The 23,317-nt window shown below is 41.3% G+C and overlaps 1 protein-coding gene across 1 annotated transcript in view; it reads right to left on the bottom strand.

Annotated features, from left to right (window-relative positions):
* Positions 1–2,753: 2,753 nt before the first annotated feature.
* The window catches only part of npffr2a (neuropeptide FF receptor 2a), a gene marked incomplete at both ends in the record, with an annotated part of 33,181 nt that continues 12,617 nt past the window's right edge, over positions 2,754–23,317 (bottom strand). Inside the window, 2 exons of the mRNA XM_079251122.1 lie at positions 2,754–3,606; positions 7,059–7,158. Coding sequence (XP_079107248.1) covers positions 2,754–3,606; positions 7,059–7,158 — 953 coding nt within the window. The remainder of the gene's footprint in view (positions 3,607–7,058; positions 7,159–23,317) is intronic.

The following is a 23,317-nucleotide window of genomic DNA, read 5'->3' as shown; positions in this document are numbered from 1 at the left end:
AAATACAACAGATGACAGAGAATGAAGTATGTGAAACACCTTGGAGCCATAAAATGAGTACTTCACCCTTCATAGGTTTTAACCAATAGTCTATACAAACAGAGTTACAACATTAACTATAATTTAAGCTTTAGACTTAGGAACACATATATACAGCAAGACAAAACATTTTTTTAAACAATAATCTCCTCTTTTCTCATTTACTGTACAGATTTACTACATAAGACGGATAATAGAGATATAAAAATGTAACCACAGCAAAACATTTGGTTTCAGATTTACATGGCACATTCAGAGCAGGCTCATGAGATATCCACCAGTGTGTCTTACCGGTGGATTTAGTCTTTCAGATGTTCACAGAGCAGATTTCAGGACCTGGATGGACAAAATGGCGCGTTTTTTTTCCAGTGAAATGTTCATATCATAGAAGAGAAAATGTTTTCTCTCGAGACATTGCAGTAATTTGCTGTTGGCCAGAGAAAGGTGATTTATTTCAGTGTTAGAACGACGTAACGCTGCCATGATAATGACTTAAAATGTAAAAAAAAAAAAAAAAAAAAAATTAAAAAGTGTTTTGAAAGCTTTATTCTCATGGATTAACATACTTTATATGATTCCCACACATTATAAACACATTAACCAGGAAGTCTTTTACTCCCATGTATTGGAGATCAATGGCCACGATTTAGAAATGCATGGCTGCAGAGTCTATGTTCTCCTTCAGCATCCCTGGACGGGGTCTGAAGACACCGATGCAACTTCATTTGTGATTGTAACTCTACCATTCACACCTTGTAAGATTCAGATGCAGCACCAACATATCTGGAACCAAACTGTTTTAAGATGTTGAAAAGTAGCATGTCTCCATCCATCTGTTTACATCTCTTATTTCAATGCAGGCGGCCCAAAGTCCATCCCAGCAGCTTGTAGGCGAGACGTAGCGTACACACTGAACAGCTCCCTAGTTGCTTCTAGCAAATTATAAAGTGAGTTTGTACCAATTTATCCACCTTGACTTGCATAATTTTCTGTGCAACATGAGCTTTAAAAATATATTTATGAGTTGTAATCCCTCAGATAGGTGCTGGCTCCTGTTCGTGAAGAGGTTCTTAGATGCTCATCCTGTCTCTAAAGACCCCTTTATGCTCCCTTTACATGCTTAAGTAGGTACGTTAAGCCTTGTTTCCAGATGTGGATCAGTGCAGGGTGCGATGCTATGCTCCACACAGCTCAGGTTGCTGAGTTGTGCAATAATACAGACCAATTTACACATGTAGAGTGCAGAGGAGACTTTAACAAAGAACATAAATGAGGCTTCAGGGTGAGGCCAGCCACCCTTCAGAGGATTGCTCATTATGAGGTTGCTCATAATCACAATCGTATACTTTCTGTTGCTATCAAGACTACACATTAAAGTAGTCCCCCCCCCCCCCCCCCCCCCATCACACCAGATGTGCCAGTCTGTCAGGCAATCTCTTCACACATTTTCCACCAAAAATCCAACATCTTAAAAACTCTCCCAACTTCCAGCTCAAAGTGAGAAATCCATTGTTTTCTGACTTAGAATGAGAGCCCCAGACACCCTCAGCCTGCTGAAAATGATGTCGTTTGACCTCTGACACCCATATGAAACTGGAAAGCTGTAATTTCCACTTCCCACTGATGTGATCAAATGGATAGCCTTGACCCTCTAAAGCCAAACGGATTATATTTCATGTACAGTTTGCATCACTTTATGGAAAGATCTTTGCTCAAAACTTTGTTGAACACGATCTGATGCTTGTTTCCTGCCTCCTAATAGATACAGAAAGCAGCAGATTACGCTATAATAATTTTGACTGATCACATGGTGATGAGTGCAACATGTCCTTGTGTGTGTGTGTGTGTGTGTGAGTGTGTGGAAAGAGCTTGTGTCTATTATTTTTAAATGCCTTTTTATCTACTGTTTGTTTTAATCCTTATGACTTGATTTTATCCTGTAAAGCACTTTGTGTTGCCCGTGGCATGAAAAGTGCTGAAGAAATAAGATTTGATTTGAGTGTTAAATACCCCCCACGTGATCCCCATGGACATCCTGTAGCACGTATCCCTTCCTTATCACATACAAAGCTTCTCATGAACAAATAGACAAACTTTTTCCTTGTTCTTTCCAACTTAAAAAGAAAAAGGTTTCTGTTCTTGCAGACTATGCAACAGTGCGAAAGCAAACACGGACCAGATGACTGTCGCAACCCCACATGGACAGTCCCCAACTCTACAATGTGTTAATGCACCCTTAGGACAGTAGCAGCAAACAAAAAGTGCCAACCAGACCGTTAAAATCTGCTCTGCTGGGATGTTTCAGACATGTTTGTTGTGTCTTTATACATTTGTACATATCCAGATGTCAAGGAGCGAAAGAGTAGCCCGTTATGAACGCTGGACGTTGAGCGTTTTAAGACGGTGTTTTTCTTTGTTGGTAGCTACAATCCCAACCCCATGATGTGCTTTGAACAACAAAAGGAGTATCCCATTGTCAGATGAGTCATTTAAAGATGCAATTACTTCAGGAGCGTACAGCGACACAGCTTGCTCAAAAGAGTAAGTGAAGTTTTTCCCACATTTATTTCTCTGTTGTCTTGTTTGCCTGAAATTATCTGTGATAATCTGCAACAACATCACCTTGTTTATTCTGCCCAAAAGAGCCTTTCGCTTGATTTAGGCACAGTGGATGTGATAGTCAACACCTTCGCTCATCAGTTTAAAGACTATCTTCAAATGGACACTGCAGTCACCCCCCCACTGCTGCACGATCCCTTCTCCAGGTCCTCCATGACCAAGTCCTGTTCAGCGGCCTGGTTAGGTCGCCTGCAAGTGCTTTTATCCAGGCTGTTCAGCGAAATGGGCTCCAAGGTAGTTTGCACATTGTTAGCTGGAAGTACAGAGTTCCCCTGCAACCTGCGGGTGTAGTTTTTCCTCCGCTGTCCGTCCGCCGTGCACAGGCTGAACTTAAACACAGCTTGGAAACCTCGTCGAAAGTTCTCATTGAAGAAACCATAAATGATGGGGTTGACGCTGCTGTTGAAGAAGGCTAGCCAGTGGGCAAAGGGGTAAATGTAAATGTTAATAATTCTGTACTGCTGCTCAGTCAGGCTGGCGTAGTCACTCAACATCATGAGAGTCCACAGAGGTAACCAGGAGAGGACGAAGAGCAAAGCAACTATCAGGAGCATCTTTATCACCCTTTGCTTCTTCTTGGACACGCTGTGGCGGTTTTCATTGCCCGGCTTTCCGCCTGTTGGAACGGCTGTTTTGAAGAGAGTGATTCCGATCCGGGCGTACATGATCACAATGAGGGAAAGAGGTGCAAGGTAGATGTTTGCAAACAGCACGGTGGTGTAAATCTTCCTCATCTCTTGGTTCGGCCAGTTCTCTCTGCACCAGTAAAAGGGGCTTGTTTTGTTGTCGTAGCCCAGCAGCACGCGGATGGTTTGCTCCTTTGTCACTTGCAGCATAACCCCAGAAGGACACATGATGGATATAGCCAGAACCCAGATAATGACTATGATCAAAGTGGCTGTGGATATGGTCAGCTTTTGCTTGAATGGGTAGACAATACATCTGAACCTGGAGGCGAAACAAAAAATAAAGACGTTAAGATGGATGCACACATTTGAATAGCATCTTTTTTTACATCCTTGTGTTTAGAGAAAACATTTTTCTACTGGAAGCAGTCGGGGATGAAAATATCCCTCATTTTATGACTAAATAAAAAGAAACCAAACAGAAATAACCTCAGAGACAAAGTGGAAGAATGTGATTGTTAGTCTAAGAGAAGTCAACAGATACATGCAAATCACTGCTTTCTGGATAATTATAGTTATAAAAGCTTCCAATAAACATGCAATTTGTTGAAATGCAGTCTCTTCTGAAAAGTCAAAAATAAAGATGTGCTTTGATCAGAATAAACTAAGTAAACTGAATTCATCTCATTTGGACGTTGTAAAAGAAACCCAAGTAAAGCTGCAGGATGCAGACATAGAACAAGTTCGGCGACAGAATCGGTTAGAAAAGGAAAAGGTTTCAAGAAGCATCTCCTTTCTTAGTAAAACAAAACACTTTCTGGATAATAAATCCTTTTATACTCTATATTTTACATTTGTTTCTCCATTTAAATTACTGTGTAAAACAGGGGTCTCCAACTCCGGTCCTCGTGGACGACCATCCTGCAGATTTTCGGGTTTCCCTGCTGTTTCACACCTGACCCAAATCCTTACCAGGCAGGTGTCTTGTCTTGTTCACCACTCAGACATGACAAAACTCCCGTGTCTGATAAGGTGACTTTGAATCTTGTGCATCAGAGCTTTTGAGACCTTTCCACAGCTTCAGACCACCTCTAGGGACTTTAAATAATGACTGATTGACATGGCTGCACGTCTAGTGTCAGAGGACAGCAGCTGTCATTTCCAAGGCTTGAAGAGTTCTTGCCACCCTCTTGTCCTCTATTAAACCTGCCAACTCAACTGGGTGTGCAGATGTGTGTGTGCTTATTGGGCAGTTGTGTTGGCATTAGACCGTTCCCCACTGTGGGAAGCTGGAGCCTTGTCCTGAGGCTTCTAATGCATGTATGAAGGTTATGTTGACGTCTTTGTAAGAAGCAGTGGAGCACAATTCAGCGCACTGAACAAGGATGTGTGACTGAAAACAATAATACAGCCGTCCAACATGACTTTTGTGTCTCTAGCAAAACAGCTAAACAACCGTTTAGTTGGATATAAAAAACAACAACAAAACAGGCCATAAAAACTACTTGATGTTGGACGTTTAAAAGCCACAAACTTTTCAGTTTAAGCTGTCATGGCTATTGATTGCTGCTTATCTACAATAAACAATAACTAGAAAACAGTCTGGTTTCCACTCACTAAGCACTGGAAAAGAAAATGGAAAAGATGTCGGCCTGTCAAACATGTCAACACCTACGTCAAACCAGACTTTCAGACTACCTATGATGTCCTCTGCGGTTTGGTTTCTTACTTGTGTTGTTCTCACTCTCATATGTAAGTCGTTTTTGGATAAAAGCATCTGCTAAATTACTATAAACTGGAATATAATAGAAAAACATACCAGAATTTCCTGCATCTTCCTACAATGGTGAAACAGCTAAATCTAGTGGAAGCCTGTAAAAATGTCAGATGCAACTATTTTTCTTTCCACTCTGGGTTTCGGGCGACTTACTTCCAACTTCCATCAAAGTTCTCTTTGCGTTTTCATAGACATGTTCTAATTATAAAGACGGATAAAACAGACAAACCTGGAAGTTATATTTGTCTGGTCTGTTTGTGTTTCATTAACCTCTTGTCATGGATTTTTCAATCATAATGAACACAAAGGTCGGAGATGACAGATTTAGATTGTTTTAATTAGCTGAATTGGGTCGGACAAACCCTGGAGAAAAATACACCGTTGTGTTGCTTTTGGACGCATTAAGTCAGTCTAATGCTCCTCTACGTACGTCCATTTAAAAAATTGTCATACATTGCTGCCCTCATACTTCCATGCATTTTTTACGTTGCCAGAGTCAGTTCATCCACTAGTCGGCAGTGCTGACTCTGGAGTTTACTTCCACATTTTGACACTGGTCGGTACGGCTGTAAAGCTCTTTACTACGGTTGAAAAGTTAAAGAATAAAACTATGAGGTTCTTTGCTGTAATCAACTTCCTCTGTGTCTTCTTCAGGTATTTTTTGGAGGATTGTCAGTCTTCGTTATGTTCCTTTTCCTCTCTGGTTCGTTACTGCCCAGATGATTCCTAGTTATCTGGATCAAGTGGCCGATAGCTAAGCTGTTTAAAAACGGATCAAACTACTCGTGTAACTGAAGTATAAGACAGACAAAACTGTCCGCATATCCGTCTTCTGCATCAAGCATAAAAAGGCTTTTATACTCAAATCTATCCTTATTCTGTTCTAGTAAAAGCTAATTAAATACATTATCAAACAACTAATCTTGCGTGGATTTACGAAGCTGATTTTTGCTAAAAAAATAAATAAATAAATAAATAAAAATTTTTTTTTAAAAAACTAAGTTATTTAATCTTTCAGGAACCTTTGTTTTTGTAAGCGTACTGAATTTATAGGGCAAAACATTTTAATCTGTCATGTTAATTGTGAAAACACAGCAAGATACAATCGGGTTTTACTGCATTGGATTATGTAACAAATGCTGGATTTTTAGCTTCATAGCAAAAAATTACTGTATATAATATAATAAAATATAATATAATATAATATAATATAATATAATATAATATAATATAATATAATATACTGCTCTGTGTGCTTTAAATTCAAATAAATTCCAGCTTTATGTCTTAATCAGCCAAAGCTGCATACACAAAGAATTGTGCAAAAGGTAAATATTGAAATAAAATATGCTAATTAAAACGTTTACATTTTGAAAAAAGTCTCAAATGTCGCTAAAAAGATTTTACGCTCTCATGAGGTGGTTTTCAGACATTTCTATACCAATGTACAACTATACTAGTGTAATGGAAACACTTTCTTGGTTTCCATTTACGTGTCCCTGGACGTGACATGGGGGATTGTGACCAGTTCATTTCCACTAAAGATGGCGCGGTGTGGAACAAACACCAGTGAATTTCCAAGTTTCAGAAAAGCAAATAAGGGAGAAAAGCTATGAAAAACTGGTAGCAAATTCTCCGTGGAAGGTAGAAAACCCAAAAATAACGCTACGTGGCTACCTTGCATAACCCATAATTCTTGTAAAAGCCAGTCCAGTTGACGAGATTTTACGAGAATTGAGGCTTATGCACTCTCATCAATGTTTGCCAAAACTTCACTTTTATTTTGTTAAAGATTGTAACGGAGCCTGAGGATGGAGAAGCTGAAATGATCTTTTAAGAATATAACTATGGGCGCATCATTGGATATGAACAAATTAGGTTACTCATAAATAATTTAAATCTTAAGCTACTGACTTATCATTTTATCTCCAAAGGTTTACATACTGATGTAAATCTGTTCTCTTCTGCAGCATTAAAATGAAATGCAGTTACAGTACCTGTCGACAGCAATGGCAACCAGAGTGAAGACAGACGCTGAAACAGAAATGCCTTGAACCATGCCGCTCATCTTGCAGACCAGGCTTCCGAAAGGCCATCCTGTTGACAGGAGAAAAGGTAGATTATTTATTTGTTTCTGAGATAACAAGCTCTAACAGATAGGCTGATAACTCCAACTTCATATCGTTAGTTATGCTCATGGGGTCGGGACAGATGTCAGCTTACTACAACTGGGAAACCATCCGTTCCCAAAAAACCAACAATGACAATCCGCTGCTTTTTGAAATAGCTCAAAGAGAGGTTGGGACACATGTTCCAGCTTTTTTTTTTTTTTTTTTTTTTTTTTTTTTTTTTTTTTAACACCCCGATGAGTCCTGTAATTAACCAGTTTTCCGATCTGTTTAAATCTTTTAATATTTTATTCGAGCAAGTGAATAAAAGACAAACATTGCTATGTTTTACTCCAAGTATCACAGAATGGGAGTAGATAGATATCCAACCAAAAAAGGGAAAAAAACAAGCTATTTTCTTAACTGCTTAATCCATTTATGGGTTGAGGGGAAGCTGGAGTCCATCCCAGCAATCATCGGGTGAGAGACAGGGTCCACCCTGGACACGTCGCCGATCTATCACAGGGCCAACACCAACAACCATTTACGCTCACATTCCTTCCTCAGAATTTAGAGTGATCAGTTGACCATCATGTCTTTGGATGGTGAGAGGAAGCTGGAGGACCCGGGGAAAACCCACACATTCATTAGGACAACATGCAAACTTCACTCAGAAAAGCCACCATTCAACCCCCCTCAACTGAGGCCTTGTCCATAAGTAGCAGGGTATCTCACACAACAAAGACATTCTTCACCGATTTGGCCTGCCATCTACATGAAAACTACATATTTATGCAATCGAAAACTATTCTTTTAAAACCCTCCAACCAAAGTAAAAATGTGTAAATAATCCGTTTGCACGTCTGCTAGAGGACATATATAACCAGAGTTTTGGGTTTTGAAATGTCACTGTCTGAGACAAAAAATATGTCACATGTGTGACCTTTGTTTACAACAGCATGGACGTCCTCAGAACTGTGTTGGCGTTATTCATGTCCAGGCGCTTTGTGTGTGTTTTTACACTGCCATCAGTACCGCTCTACATCAATAACCGAAGGCGAAGAGCGAGATTAAGTACAGTTATTTTCCGCCACTGAACCATATCACATCTGAGGTGTGTTTTGTGTTTTTTTGAAGTGTCGTTGAAGTGAGACGGAAGGTTATTCTGATTGGATAGAATTAGATGCGCTACTGCCGTCTAAAGGTTCGATATGCTTAAGAATGTGATTAACAGTGTTATGTGTATAGATGTAGATGGATTTGGTTTTGAAAAAGGAGGTGGTGTGGACTCATTTGACTGGTGGGGGGGTTAGGGTGGTGGACATGGCCTGAAACTTAAACCAGCAACCTTCTTGCTGTGAGGCTGCGATGATAACCACTACGCCACCATGAAAAAGCAGCCTGTGTTTGTAAAAATCCCAAAAATCATCCAGAACGTCCAAGTTTGAACAGTGCTTATGTCACCGAGAGGAAACACAAAGAGCAGCGAAAATTTGACAAACAAGCCCCAATATAACCCCCAGTAATTTATTAGTAATTTTCATATTACGGCTATATTGTGTTTTTATACAGTTTGGTAAAGCTGGAGAAAGACGGACTGTTCTTTATTTCCTCGACTGTGACGCTCCTCTCACAATAATAATACTGTTATGTCCTGGATTTATCGGTCTTACTCATGTAAGGCCTTTTATTTTCCTCTTTAACCTATGTTGGTTTTACATTTGATTCCACGAACTGTGTAAATAAAAAAAACTAAATAAAAATGAAAGAATGATCTGGATGTGATCACATGAAGCAGAAATCAGGCCGGCCAGGACCACAGTCGCCATAAAACACCTCTGCACACATGAAATGTGACGGCTTTGAGGAGATGACGCCTACAAACACTGAAGTAGCTTATACCGGTTACTTGTCAAACACTAATGATGTTTGTTGACAAGGGACCGTTGCTTTTACTTCATTACTTCTGCCAAGAAGGTTATGTTATTACTGGTATTTATCTGTCTGTTTGTTAGCAAATTTTACACAGAAACTACTGGAGTTTTTTTTCTCTGAAAATGGGTTTAGGTCTAACTTGGATCCATAAAATTTCATGAGAGATCTGAATCACCATCTTGGATCCATCCATGAATGTCGTGAAGGATTCTTCCTCATTGTGAGATAGGACCATTTTCAGTATATCTGGACATAACTCCACAATAACTGGCGAGAAAATCCCAACAGGTGAGACGTTCCCAACAGGTTTTACAAGACATCAAAGATGGATGTAGATCCTGGCACCTTTCTGGATACTACCATCCAGAACAGGAACAACGTTCCGGATACTACCATCCAGAACAGGAACAACATTATGGATACTACCATCCACAACAGGAACAACATTCTGGATACTACCATCCACAACAGGAACAACATTCTGGATACTACCATCCACAACAGGAACAACATTCTGGATACTACCATCCAGATCAGGAACGGTTCTCGATACTACCATCCAGATCAGGAACGGTTCTCGATACTACCATCCAGATCAGGAACAACGTTCCGGATACTACCATCCAGAACAGGAACAACGTTCCGGATACTACCATCCAGATCAGGAACAACGTTCCGGATACTACCATCCAGAACAGGAACAACGTTCCGGATACTACCATCCAGATCAGGAACAACGTTCCGGATACTACCATCCAGAACAGGAACAACGTTCCGGATACTACCATCCAGAACAGGAACAACGTTCCGGATACTACCATCCAGATCAGGAACAACGTTCCGGATACTACCATCCAGAACAGGAACAACGTTCCGGATACTACCATCCAGATCAGGAACAACGTTCCGGATACTACCATCCAGAACAGGAACAACGTTCCGGATACTACCATCCAGATCAGGAACAACGTTCCGGATACTACCATCCAGAACAGGAACAACGTTCCGGATACTACCATCCAGAACAGGAACAACGTTCCGGATACTACCATCCGGATCAGGAACAACGTTCCGGATACTACCATCCAGAACAGGAACAACGTTCCGGATACTACCATCCAGATCAGGAACAACGTTCCGGATACTACCATCCAGAACAGGAACAACGTTCCGGATACTACCATCCAGAACAGGAACAACGTTCCGGATACTACCATCCAGATCAGGAACAACGTTCCGGATACTACCATCCAGATCAGGAACAACGTTCCGGATACTACCATCCAGAACAGGAACAACGTTCCGGATACTACCATCCAGATCAGGAACAACGTTCCGGATACTACCATCCAGAACAGGAACAACGTTCCGGATACTACCATCCAGAACAGGAACAACGTTCCGGATACTACCATCCAGATCAGGAACAACGTTCCGGATACTACCATCCAGAACAGGAACAACGTTCCGGATACTACCATCCAGAACAGGAACAACGTTCCGGATACTACCATCCAGAACAGGAACAACGTTCCGGATACTACCATCCAGATCAGGAACAACGTTCCGGATACTACCATCCAGATCAGGAACAACGTTCCGGATACTACCATCCAGAACAGGAACAACGTTCCGGATACTACCATCCAGAACAGGAACAACGTTCCGGATACTACCATCCAGAACAGGAACAACGTTCCGGATACTACCATCCAGAACAGGAACAACGTTCCGGATACTACCATCCAGATCAGGAACAACGTTCCGGATACTACCATCCAGAACAGGAACAACGTTCCGGATACTACCATCCAGATCAGGAACAACGTTCCGGATACTACCATCCAGAACAGGAACAACGTTCCGGATACTACCATCCAGATCAGGAACAACGTTCCGGATACTACCATCCAGAACAGGAACAACGTTCCGGATACTACCATTCAGATCAGGAACAACGTTCCGGATACTACCATCCAGAACAGGAACAACGTTCCGGATACTACCATCCAGATCAGGAACAACGTTCCGGATACTACCATCCAGAACAGGAACAACGTTCCGGATACTACCATCCAGAACAGGAACAACGTTCCGGATACTACCATCCAGATCAGGAACAACGTTCCGGATACTACCATCCAGAACAGGAACAACGTTCCGGATACTACCATCCAGATCAGGAACAACGTTCCGGATACTACCATCCAGAACAGGAACAACGTTCCGGATACTACCATCCAGAACAGGAACAACGTTCCGGATACTACCATCCAGATCAGGAACAACGTTCCGGATACTACCATCCAGATCAGGAACAACGTTCCGGATACTACCATCCAGATCAGGAACAACATTCAGGATACTACCATCCAGAACAGGAACAACGTTCCGGATACCACCATCCAGAACAGGAACAACGTTCCGGATACTACCATCCAGAACAGGAACAACGTTCCGGATACTACCATCCAGAACAGGAACAACGTTCCGGATACTACCATCCAGATCAGGAACAACGTTCCGGATACTACCATCCAGATCAGGAACAACATTCAGGATACTACCATCCAGAACAGGAACAACGTTCCGGATACTACCATCCAGAACAGAAACAACATTCAGGATATGTTGACTGAGATTCAACTAAATCATAACAGCTTTTTGTGTCCAGATGTGGCTGTGAGGGCAGTTTTTAATATTTGATATTGACCTCTGCGCTGACTCAGATTTAAGGCGTTTAAATGCACATTGCTCAGCATGAATTATGTAAATGTAACTCCTGTGAGTACCTCAGTCTGCTTGTCCCTCTAAAACCTTTTAGTTTTGTATGTAAGAAGTTGGGAATACAAAGGTAGCAGACCATGGGATAGCAAAAGTAACTGGTGTGAAAGCTCACCCAGGTTGCCATTTATGGTTTTCACAGTAACCTCCGCCTATGGTTTTTTTTTAAGGCAATTTAAAGCTTAAGAAGCAGCTTTCCAATATAATTCATTCTGCTACCTAATCCCTTGCCATTTGATACTCCAGGGTTTGAGCCAGACGCAGCTTCCTCTGCGTATGCAAGAAATATGTTGTTCCTGTATTTTAAATGAACAGCTGTTTATTATTATAAGGGTTAGGTGACATTGTATTTTATTCTAAGGCTTTCAGTTAAACAGTGCACAAAATAGAATCAGAAGAATTATTAATCATCTACTGATAAAATAACTATGATATTTTGCCAGATGATGATGATGATGATGATAACATTTTAATTAATGCTAATCAGCCAATAACAAGACAGCAACTATATATATTTAGTCAAGATTCAACCTGAATGTCAGAATGAGGACAAAAGGGGATTTAAATTACTCTGAACATGGCATCTTGTTGGTCTGAGGATCCCTAGGGTTGACAGAGAATGGTGTGAAAAGGAGAAAATATGCAGCGAGCAGCAGTTGTCTGGAGGAAAATGTCTTGTTAATGTCAGAGGAGAATGGCAGACGGGCTGGATGATAGAAAAGCAGCAGGAAGTCAGATAAAGACTGGCTAGTGAGGAGGAAAAAGTTGCTTTCTGTGGTTGTAAATGATGTAGAATCGATATACAATGTTAAAAATCTTTGGGTTTTTTTGTATTATTTATGTTTATTAACAACACAATGTTGAGGAAAAATGTTGAGGTCTGTCTGTGGCGTGCACGTGGCAGCGTGAAATCCGACCGGCACGCTGCGCTAAAAGCCTGTGCGTGAAAGTAACTCGGCTTTGTTTGCTCAGGATTCATCTGTGGAGATGTGGATGCCAGCTCTGGTCTGCCTGCAAACTGGACTCCTGGCTTGCTTTAAGTGAGCCACAAACAGGAAGCGTACCACCATGAAAAGGGCACTGTGGGTAAACACAACCAAAACGTACATGCACGTATGGCAATCAGCAGCTCCTGATGAAAGAAACGGCTCGTGATGTGTTATGAAATGACAAGGAAGTCAAAGTTCCATCATCCATCTATCCATTTTCTTGTTCTGATTAAGGGTTCCGGGGAGCTGGCGCCTCTCCCAGCAATAAGTGGGCGAGAGGCAGGGTACATCCTGGACAGGTCGCCAGTCCATCACAAGGCCGAGGTAAAAGCTTTGATAGAAAAACCATCAACCCAAAGCAACTAGAATTTTCATGCAACTTCATGTTTTGCTATTATGTGATGGGAAAAAGAATGAAGGCATGCCTGAAGATTCCCACCCCTAGTTATGCAAGATATCACCAGACAGCACTCAATACGTCCAACCCTGAAGCATCTACAGCAGCAGAAGACCACACCGGGTGACTCAGACTAAAGCTGCTGCTGAGAGCAAAAACCTGCAGAATTATTGCATGAACTAGTCTGCTGAGGTTACACATAGTTTCACATCGTCTCATTACACACAGCGTCTTGCTTTGTGTTGTTAACACATCTATTTAATGATGGAAAACTATTATCAGCTTTTTTATTTGTTCTTGAGATAGAAAAAAAAGAACAGCTTGCCGGGCGCTGACACTTTATTCCTTTTGCTTTTGTTGCTTCTTTTTATGTGGTTCACAAGGGACCAATAAGCATGACTGAAGAGGTCAATGCCTCTGTTATCTCCAACAGAAGCTTTATGTGCACAAAACATCCAGATAGTTGATAAGAAGAAAGCTTTCTTCAAACAAAAACATCAGACATGTTGTCCCGGTTTTCCCGGATAAAAGGCGCATTGTACTGCTGCTAAGCAGGCACAGAAAGTCACTGAGAGCCACAACGTTCTTGGTTTTCAGAGTTTCTTCCTTTTTATTTTACAACATTCCTTGTTTAAAAACATTTAAACTTGTTTCAGAAGAGGTTTAATCAAATGATGCATGTGTGCAAAATTGCCTTCGCTTCTGGTCATCTTGAAATAAAATGGTGAAATTAATTTTATTGATTGAATATTCTCTGTGATGTACATTAGTTCAATTCAAACCTGTTTTCTATGAAGTGTAACATCAGGTAAAAAGAAGCACTTGACAGAAAATCAGGATGAAGCATGAAAACATCGAGACTCAATGCATTTTTTTCGATTATAAAGCCGAGTGGTAAACAGTTTGTGTTACTGTGGAGACACACAAAGAACACATCTAATTAAAGTCAATACATTTTTGTATGTTTGTTTGGGGGTGTTTCTAAGCACGCATTCACACCAGAATAGGCCGCTAGACTCGACCCGATTGGGGACTCGGCTCGGTCGTATTGGGGTGTATCCATGTGGACCGAGATCGCCTCAAACAAGTCAAACCATTGGGGGGTTGCTTCTGGGCTCTTGGGGCCGTGGGGCCCGCGCTCTGTCTGCCCTGGGTGGCCGGTGCCCAGCGGGGCCGGTCCTCGCTGGTCCGGGCCTGCTGGGGCCTGTTCCCCCTGACTGCGGGGGACTCTGGCTGGGACCCCCCTCCTCTGCCGCCTCCTGGGTCAGTGCATGGCTGGCTCCGGGGTGGGGCGGTTGGGGTCTGCGCCTGGGGGTGGCTGCCGATGGCCCGGGTCTCGGGGGTACTCCTGGCGTGCCTCTTGCCTTTGTGTGGGAAGGGTCACACTGGCATGATCACCTTTTCCGGAACACGTTCCACTCTGCATGTTCTGCATGTGACACAGTCACCGAGTCGTCACGCAGTTTTATTCACTAACAGCAGCTAGTTTTCTCATTTCTGTTTGTTTCTCATTTATATTTAACTTTTTAGATTCATAGTTTAGTTACTATGATCCAAAGTTGGCTTGTATGTGTATGTATATGTGTTAATACTGGCAAGTGCGTATATGTTTGTACGTATGTATGTGTGTGTATGTGTGTGCATGGAGGTGTGTGTGCGTGTATATGTATATGTGTGTATATATATATATATATATATATATATGTGTGTGTATGTATATGTATATATATGTGTATATGTATGTGTATGTATGTGTATATGTATGTGTGTGTGTATGTACGTGTGTGTATGTATGTGTGTGTATGTATGTGTATATGTGTGTGTGTGTATGTATGTGTGTGTATGTATGTGTGTGTATGTATGTGTGTATATGTGTGTGTGTGTATGTATGTGTGTATATGTATGTGTGTGTATGTATGTGTGTGTATGTATGTGTGTATATGTGTGTGTGTATGTATGTGTGTATATGTATGTGTGTGTATGTATGTGTGTGTATGTATGTGTGTGTGTGTATGTATGTGTGTGTATGTATGTGTGTATATGTGTGTGTATATGTATGTGTGTGTATGTATGTGTGTGTATACATGTGTGTATATGTATGTGTGTGCCTGTATGTGTGTATGTATACATCTGTAGGTTGTTTTTTTCTTTTTGTTTTTGGGTTATTTTTTAGTTGGTTTTTTTTCTCTCCCTTTATCTCTTTCACTTTTCTTATGAGGTGTTTTTTCTCCTTTCTCTTTCTGTCTTTCGTCTGTCCTCTCTGATCCAGCAGTACAAACTCTACAATTCAAACAACAATACAAAGTAAATATAGAAATAAAATAAAAATTCAGAAAGTCAAGGGGATCATTATATCTATAAAGCTTCTCTTGGCAGAGAAAATTTGCTCAGCAGAACACAGCATCCAGACCATCATTCTGCTTGCCTAAATGCTGGACAAGACAAAAAAACAAAAAGAAAAAGAAAAGGACCCAAAAAAAACCCATTAGAATAACATATTCCCATTCCCACCAGAGGTGGCGCTGCACTTGTATTTTGTAAAAGAAGACAAGACCCGCGTGAAGAAGAAAACTCAACATGGAGACAAAACTATGGTTGTTTTGGGTTTTTATTGTGTCTTATGCAAGTATACTGCAGAAATACACTGCAACAGTGGACGCAGTATGAACACCAGACGAGGCAGAGGATGCAGAACACCATCGCTATGTATTTACCCACAATGCAATGCTACGCCAAATGCAGGAATTGACTTTTTTGTAGTCTGCTTCCTGTATTTGGTCTGCTTGAAACAGACCGAGACCTGCGTTTGTAGGTGACCAGAGTTCGCTTCTTTGGTCCGAATCAGAATTCGTCTGGACTCAGAATGTGCCCTAACTCACACACATATGCGTGTTACCAACTTGGCTCACAGTGGTAGCAAAAGAGGGAGTCAAATATTGGAGGAGTTAAAACTATTCAATTTATTTTCGAACTTAACCAAAAATAAACTCATAATGGGGTCTGAGTGTGTTAAATATCAGTAGTGAAAAGCTGTGAATGGTTGTGTGACCGTGTGTGCAATGTTATACAAAAAAGTTCAACCCAAAACTTAACAAATCATAATTACGGCGATGGGGAGAGAAATACTGCCCAGCCAGAGGAAAAACAGGAAGTGAGTCAGGCAAAAGCAGGCTTTCTAAGTTAAGCCCCTCCCACCTCTGCAGGTGTAGTACACTCTCTCCTCATCACCTGTCACTACAAACAAAACTAAGATGGCAGGCCATCACAGCATGGTAGTCCTTTGTTATGCCCAGTAGCACTCAGAAGATGAAGAAAACATTGAAAATTTGTGCTGATTCCGAACTTTATGTTGAGGAGGTTATTTACGAAACACAAGTTACCATGGCGACGCAGATTCTGGCATCGGCTGAATGTGCCTCTCTAATGCATTAATCCTGCTTTGTAGAAACGCTCCTCAGACGAGAAGGAGTGACAATGACCAACAGAGATGTAAATATGAAACGGTTCTGAGGTCTCGAAGAGAGAAAGAACACAAAGGGACTAATTTACTTCGAGGTGTTTTTAACAAACAAAGCTACAATAACATCTAATGTGACTTTTTGAGGGCTGTTGGAGCAGCAGTCAGTCAGCAGAGCTCATTATTCCACCTCCTTTTCCTTCATGTTTTCCCCTTTTTTCCTTTTCTTATCTCCCATTTGACAAATGCAGTCATGAACCACAAGCCGTGTTTGGAATTTCTGCTTAATGCAACACACAGCGTGAAATACACAATGCCCATTCATAACCGTTTAAACCACCTGTTTCCAGCTGTGTTTATAATATTAAGTTTCCTTTTACTCCTTACCTGCTGACCTTACTCTACTGCAGAAGTGTGTTGCTGACACCCATGCAAAAAAGAATAGGACCTTATTGTGTTACAGCTTATAAGCTTTAAGGTAAAAAGTAAAAACATATGAATGTTTCTGTCTGTTAATGAGGAACCGCTGTGTAGAGCAGATCAGAGACATTCCTCATTTACAAAACCTGATTACGCTGAACGTCATGCTGAGCTGAGAGGTTTTTGCACCTTGCACAGAACTCTTCGTTTTGTGTGTCTTCATTTGAGCAACGTCTTTCTCCCAGCAGCGCATGCTGACAATTTTTATTTTAATGCTCTGAAGACAGCTGGGGCATGTTGCATAACCACTGTTATGTTAACCAGACACACACACACACACACAGCGTCGTAATTAGGGCTGTGACAATATGCTTTTGTCTCGATTCGATTTAATTCGATTCCGATTTTTTTGGGTGCCGATTCTATTTAAATTGCGATTCTCACAATTCTTCGATATTTCTGATTTTTGTAGATTAAAATCAAATAAAACTTTTTTTTTTTTGCTCGTCCTTTTTCTTCATTTCAATGAGGAAAAAAACAACCCAGTAGCCAGACCATCATTCTGCTGCTATAATGCCCAAGAAGACAAGTAAAAAGATCAATTAAAAACAATAAAAATGACAAAAATAATCCATTATAAACATTTTTATTTAGTCGGGGAAAAAATAGATTTTTTTTTTTAACAGAAAAATCCATTTTAAAATTGTGAAGCAAAAGAAATCCAGATTTTTGATTTTTCAGTATAATTTTCCCACCCCTTGTCTTATCGCACACAAGCAGGTGACGTACATAGCTGCCACACATTCCTACTGTGTGCATTGAGGCTGCACTGGATGTTAAAATCGATATCTGGACATGTGATGTGATAACTATGCAGCATTGTGGGGTGTTTAACTTAAAGATATCGGCACTGTGCTTATTTTTTCATGGAGCCAAAAGAGGAAAAGCAGTATGCAATACAGAACAGAATTTGATTGACTTAATTATTGGGAAAAAAAATATTTTAAAATTGATAAACATCATGTGTCGCCATAATGACATTAAAATCAGATATCAGTTTCAGCCAATAAATCAAGATAGAGTTAATAAAGGCTAAAAGGACCAAAAAAAAGAAACAAAATTAAAATGTTTTGTGTTTGTAACCAGTCTGGACTAAAGGTGGACCAATCCAGTCCACCACTCTGGGACAACGGAGCAGTTTTCCTACGTAACCTCACCAATCACAGCGCACCGACAACAAACCTGAGCTCAACGGCGTAGACGTGAGAGTCCAGCAGAGTCTCCTGGAAGACCAGTGTTTTGTTGTTTAAAATATTATTTTCTTTGTCAAGCCAGGCGGGCTCAGCTTCGGTCCTCGAGGGCCACAATCCTGCAGGTTTTCCATGCATTTCTGCTCCAACACACCTGACTCAAACTAACTGGTCATTGTGCAGAACTTCATTGGTTGTTGGATCCATTTAATGGAAACCAGGTGTGAAAAACCTACTGAACTTGTGAGCAGGTCTGGTTCATTAAACATCTTAAACGGTGCGCACATTTAGACGAAGGACTCCACGACTTGGTTCCACCATTTTATTTATGATAGAAGGAGGATGACTTGGCGGATGGTTTTGTTTCATGAATGCTTTCACTCAGTTGGGTTTGATGTGGTCATCAAGGAATAAAAATATTAAAGCGGTTCTTCATGGGTTTGGAGGGAAAAAACTGGGATACATGGAAAACCTGCAGGACAGCGGCCATCAAGGACCGCCTCTGAGCACTACAGGATTATTTTACTTTGTGATTTCTGTGTTACTTGCAGAAAACATCCTGAATCCGGTTGTGATTGGAGACGGACATCTTTGCGTTGACTTTATTAAGGTTTTTGTGTCTCAGTTTGTGGAGGGAAGCTGTCGAACAGACCGAGTCCCCAACCAGCATGTCCATGTGGGGCCAGTAAGGGTTAAATTTGAGCTGCAGATAAGGGTTTGTCTGCCGTTTCCATGGCGACCTCACCTGTGTTTGCTCATTTAGGTTTCCGGTTAGTTCTGACTGGGCTTCAGCTGGTACCCAAGACATTTATTCAGCCCACATGGCCCCCCCATGCCCACTTAGCCCACCTACATCCAGTCCGGAGCTCATACAACCCAAATGGGCTTCACATATGGGGCCCATGTTACTGAAACCACAAGACCTGTAAAATGTGTCCAGTTGAAGCCCATGCCCACTCAGTACCCACACAGACATGCTGGCAGGGTCAGGATCTATAGCCATCTCCACATATGGACACATTACAGGCTCTTAACGCCTAACAAACTGCTCCTCAGGTGCCAAAACCTGGAATCCCACTGCTCTCTCCAGTACATAGACGGTCTAAATACAGAGTCAGAATCTTACAATTGAGATTAATTAAAGTTAATTAAATTGAGTAAAGATTATTAATGTGATTATAAAACATGATATTAGCACAGTACGCAAACAAGCAAACAACCCCCCCCCCCTCCTCCAACATACACACACATACACACCAAGAGCAGACATTCAGTCCTAAACAATATTTTGAATCCATTATTTCATCCATCGTTCACTCACTCCACATCGACTAACCTACATGTGAAGGTTAGCCACTGCATGGCGAATCGTCAGGCCACCGTGATCCATACATCCACGTGGGTTTACAGCAGTGTTTCTCAATCCCGGTCCTCAGCCCCCCCGCCCTGCATGTTTTATAGGCAACCCTACTTTAACACACCTGGATGAAATAAAGGCTTGTTAACAGACTGCGAAGAACTTGATGATGAAGTTCAATAACCTGAATCAGGTGCTTTGGAGGAGGAACGTGTCTAAAACATTCAGGGCAAGATGGCCTGAGGACTGGAACTGAGAAACACTGAGGAACCTGCATATATGTCCATACACCTGATTCAGACGCATCAGTTCCAAATTCATTCATTACAAAGACACATGCTGCCAGGAAAGGGACACCTTTTCCCATGAAGTCTGTAATTGTTTCGGCAGAACGACGTCAGATCTCAGCCTGCATGACTTCTAACAGCACAACTTCACAGACACATGCTATGTGTGCTTCAACTGAAGACTGCCTGCAGTCCAGATCTGTCTCTTCTTTACAGAGCATCATGAAGAGGAGGGTCACATGACTGCAGACTGTCGGAACGTTTCCTTCAGTGGCAAATTCCTCGTGAAGAATTGCAACACCAGGCAAGCGCAGCTTCCTAACACTTACAAAGCTCCATTAACCCTGGAACCTGACAAGATAATGTTTCTCAGGACAGCCTCAGTTGTCAGATTATGAGGCGACCGACTGAATGAGCAGGTTCGTCCATCAGGGGATTTTTTTCCCCTCGCAACTCTGGAATGACATAAATGTGACCTCGCAGAATCTTACTAAACTAAACTAAACAATGCCACAGTAAATGCGTGGAAACAACGTTAAAAGTGTTCCAATGAAATATTAGGATGTGTTGACACTATTGATGCAGCGATACATCACAAAGTTTGAAGAAACCAATAAAAAAAAATTTAAAAAAAGACAAAAGCTGATGGATATATAAAAACAAGAGTTTGCGCAGTCAGTTGGGTGTCAGGATTGGGTATAAAAGGAGAATCCACGGAGCATCTTTCCCAGCATATTTATATTTTTCCCCATCTGCGCTTCATTCTCTCACAACTTCAGGAGAAAACAGGAACTACATCCATTTCTGTACATTTTCCTCCTGGTGTTTTTCTGTCATTACGCTACCATTTACCTACTGTCTCCAACTTCAACTCAAACAGCGGGTTTTTGGTGCCACAGTGTGTCAACGTCTTGTTTTTGTTTTCCAGCCATAAAGGAACATTATTTTAATTCTTTGCAGACACAAACACAACTTTCTCCTCAGTTGTTGATCTTTTTTCTGGCTGCAGTCAGACATTAAGTTCTCTGATTGGTCAACAGACTGACAGGAAGTGACTTCATCATCAAAATGAAGGTCTTTTAGCTACATAATAGTGATCGCTTTCCTTTTCTGTTATTACAGAAATCTACTGACTAATCATGCTAATCCTCATTGAAGAGTTATCATGAAGTTTTGTGACTGGATTGTAAACCTCCTTCTTGGACAGAAATGTGTAGAAAACTTCTGTTGATCACCTGAAAGTTACGCTATTGATCACAGTTTACCCAACAGTTAGTACCAATCCAAGATACAAGAATACTTTATTCATCACCGAGGGGGAATTCAAGGTTCAAATTCAACCCGTCTAAGATTTTACAGACAAACGTAGAACCGTTACACAGAACACAGGTCTGGGCAGTACTTAGGCCTCGCAGCCAGCTTTATCCGGTGCCGCCTTTCAGCAGAGAGGAAATAAACAACATGAGGTAAACATGGGTTGGAGGAGAAAAAAAGGAAGTTTCTCTGTACCGTCCTTACAGGGGAGTCTGGGGATTCAACAAAAAACCTTCAAAAACAGTAAAAGCACAAAATCAGACAATAACAACAGAAGGAAAACACATGGAGGGCGTGGTTGGGGTGCGATCTCCCAGCACAGCCAGTCACAAGTGCTAGCGCTCGGCGATCTCGCAGCACTTTAAGGAATAAAATGAAGGATCTGGTCCAGTACATAAGCTTATAATTATTAACTTTGTCTTGTATCAAACTAATAAACAAGTAAAGCTTTGTAGAAAACTGTCCAGTTTATTCATCACGACATGTTGAAAAGTGCAGTGGATTCCCAGAGGTTGCATGCAAATGGCCATTTCAGCTCTGCCTCTTTCATGTTTGTGTTTTTTCACACCTGCCAGGTAATTTCAGCATCACTCTGACATTGCCACAATGAAAATGGAAATATGGTTCATAGTTCAAATTTAACAAAATCCCTCACGTCTGCTAGCTGCTACTCTTCCCTGCAATGCATCCACACGCTACCTTTGAGATGTCAGCAATGTCAGAGTCTCCTCTGCAATAAAAGAGCAGGCTGCCCTTTTAATGGGAAGAAAATAGCACTTTTTTTTTTTTTATTAATTTATCATCTGGATTCGATCAAAACATGATTTTTTTTAGGCCTCAGATTGTTGGAGGTGCATTTATATTGCATCACAAAGACCTGAGGTATGGAAATACTCCTCATACATGATCCAGTCACACTTTATGTTGTGTACAGGTGAGTTAAACCCAAGCCGTTGCGTCGTGTGTGCAGACAGCTGGATGGATTATGATGGACGAGTTTCTGCTCTGACAGGCAACTGGAAAAAAAAGTGTCTGAAATGCTTTATGGATGCAGGATTAGAGCGTGTGCTGTCGGTCACTCGAATGTCACTGAACGTCTCTCTATGTCGCCCTGCCACTGAAGAGCAGCACATAACATGCGGCTGTCATCCCAAAGCTTCCTGATGGCTCGCTGCGAGGCGGCTGATGACTTCGTCCCGTTTGGTGATTGACAGTCCGTTGTGCTCCAGCTGAGTGAGCTCAATTTTGATCTCTGCGACTCCAACAAGTCTGTTGCTTTCTGGTCTCTAAATCTTTAATGTGCCTCTTTGCAAACTGCAGTTAGACCTGTTTACTTCCACTTTGCTCAGATTTAAGAGGTGCCACGCTGAATGTTGAGCTTCCAGCTAGATTCCCCTGTCCGGCTTTCATGTAGCGCTTTTTTTCTCTTTGTTTCACCATGTTTGTTTTTTTTCTTCTCCATGAAGAAAGTCTAAGTGCACCACGTGATAGCTAAATGTAATCAGACTTGAAAGTGCACCTTTATCAGCGTTTATCAGGGTTTCTTGGATTGTTTATTTCACTACATTTCCACTGTATTTTTTCCATTTATGATGCTGCACAGAAATGTTTTCCCTCAAAAGACAATGCAAAGTGGGGGATTATTGTTTCCTTGTATGTCCTAAAAGACTACAACATTGCTATTCTGCTGCAGAGAAAATGCTACCTTTTCACTTGCAGAGTGAACTATTCTAATGTTTCATGTAGCAGGACATAATTAAACCACCTGGACCTTGAAATTAAGTGACAACAACATCAGCTGAACAGCAAATGACCTGATCGGGTTTCTCATTGTTGATTAAAACGATGCTAAAAGGCATGATTCAGTGCTTTGTAGATCCAAATTCGACAGCCATAACAGTAGTCACTGTGTATGATGTTATCAGTCTCTCACATCTCTGGATGGAAATATTGCATTA

This window comes from Telmatherina bonti (genome assembly GCF_933228915.1).
Source record: "Telmatherina bonti genome assembly, chromosome: 13".
In the NCBI taxonomy this organism is placed as follows: domain Eukaryota; kingdom Metazoa; phylum Chordata; class Actinopteri; order Atheriniformes; family Telmatherinidae; genus Telmatherina; species Telmatherina bonti.
This window is presented reverse-complemented; position numbering and strand designations above follow the sequence as displayed.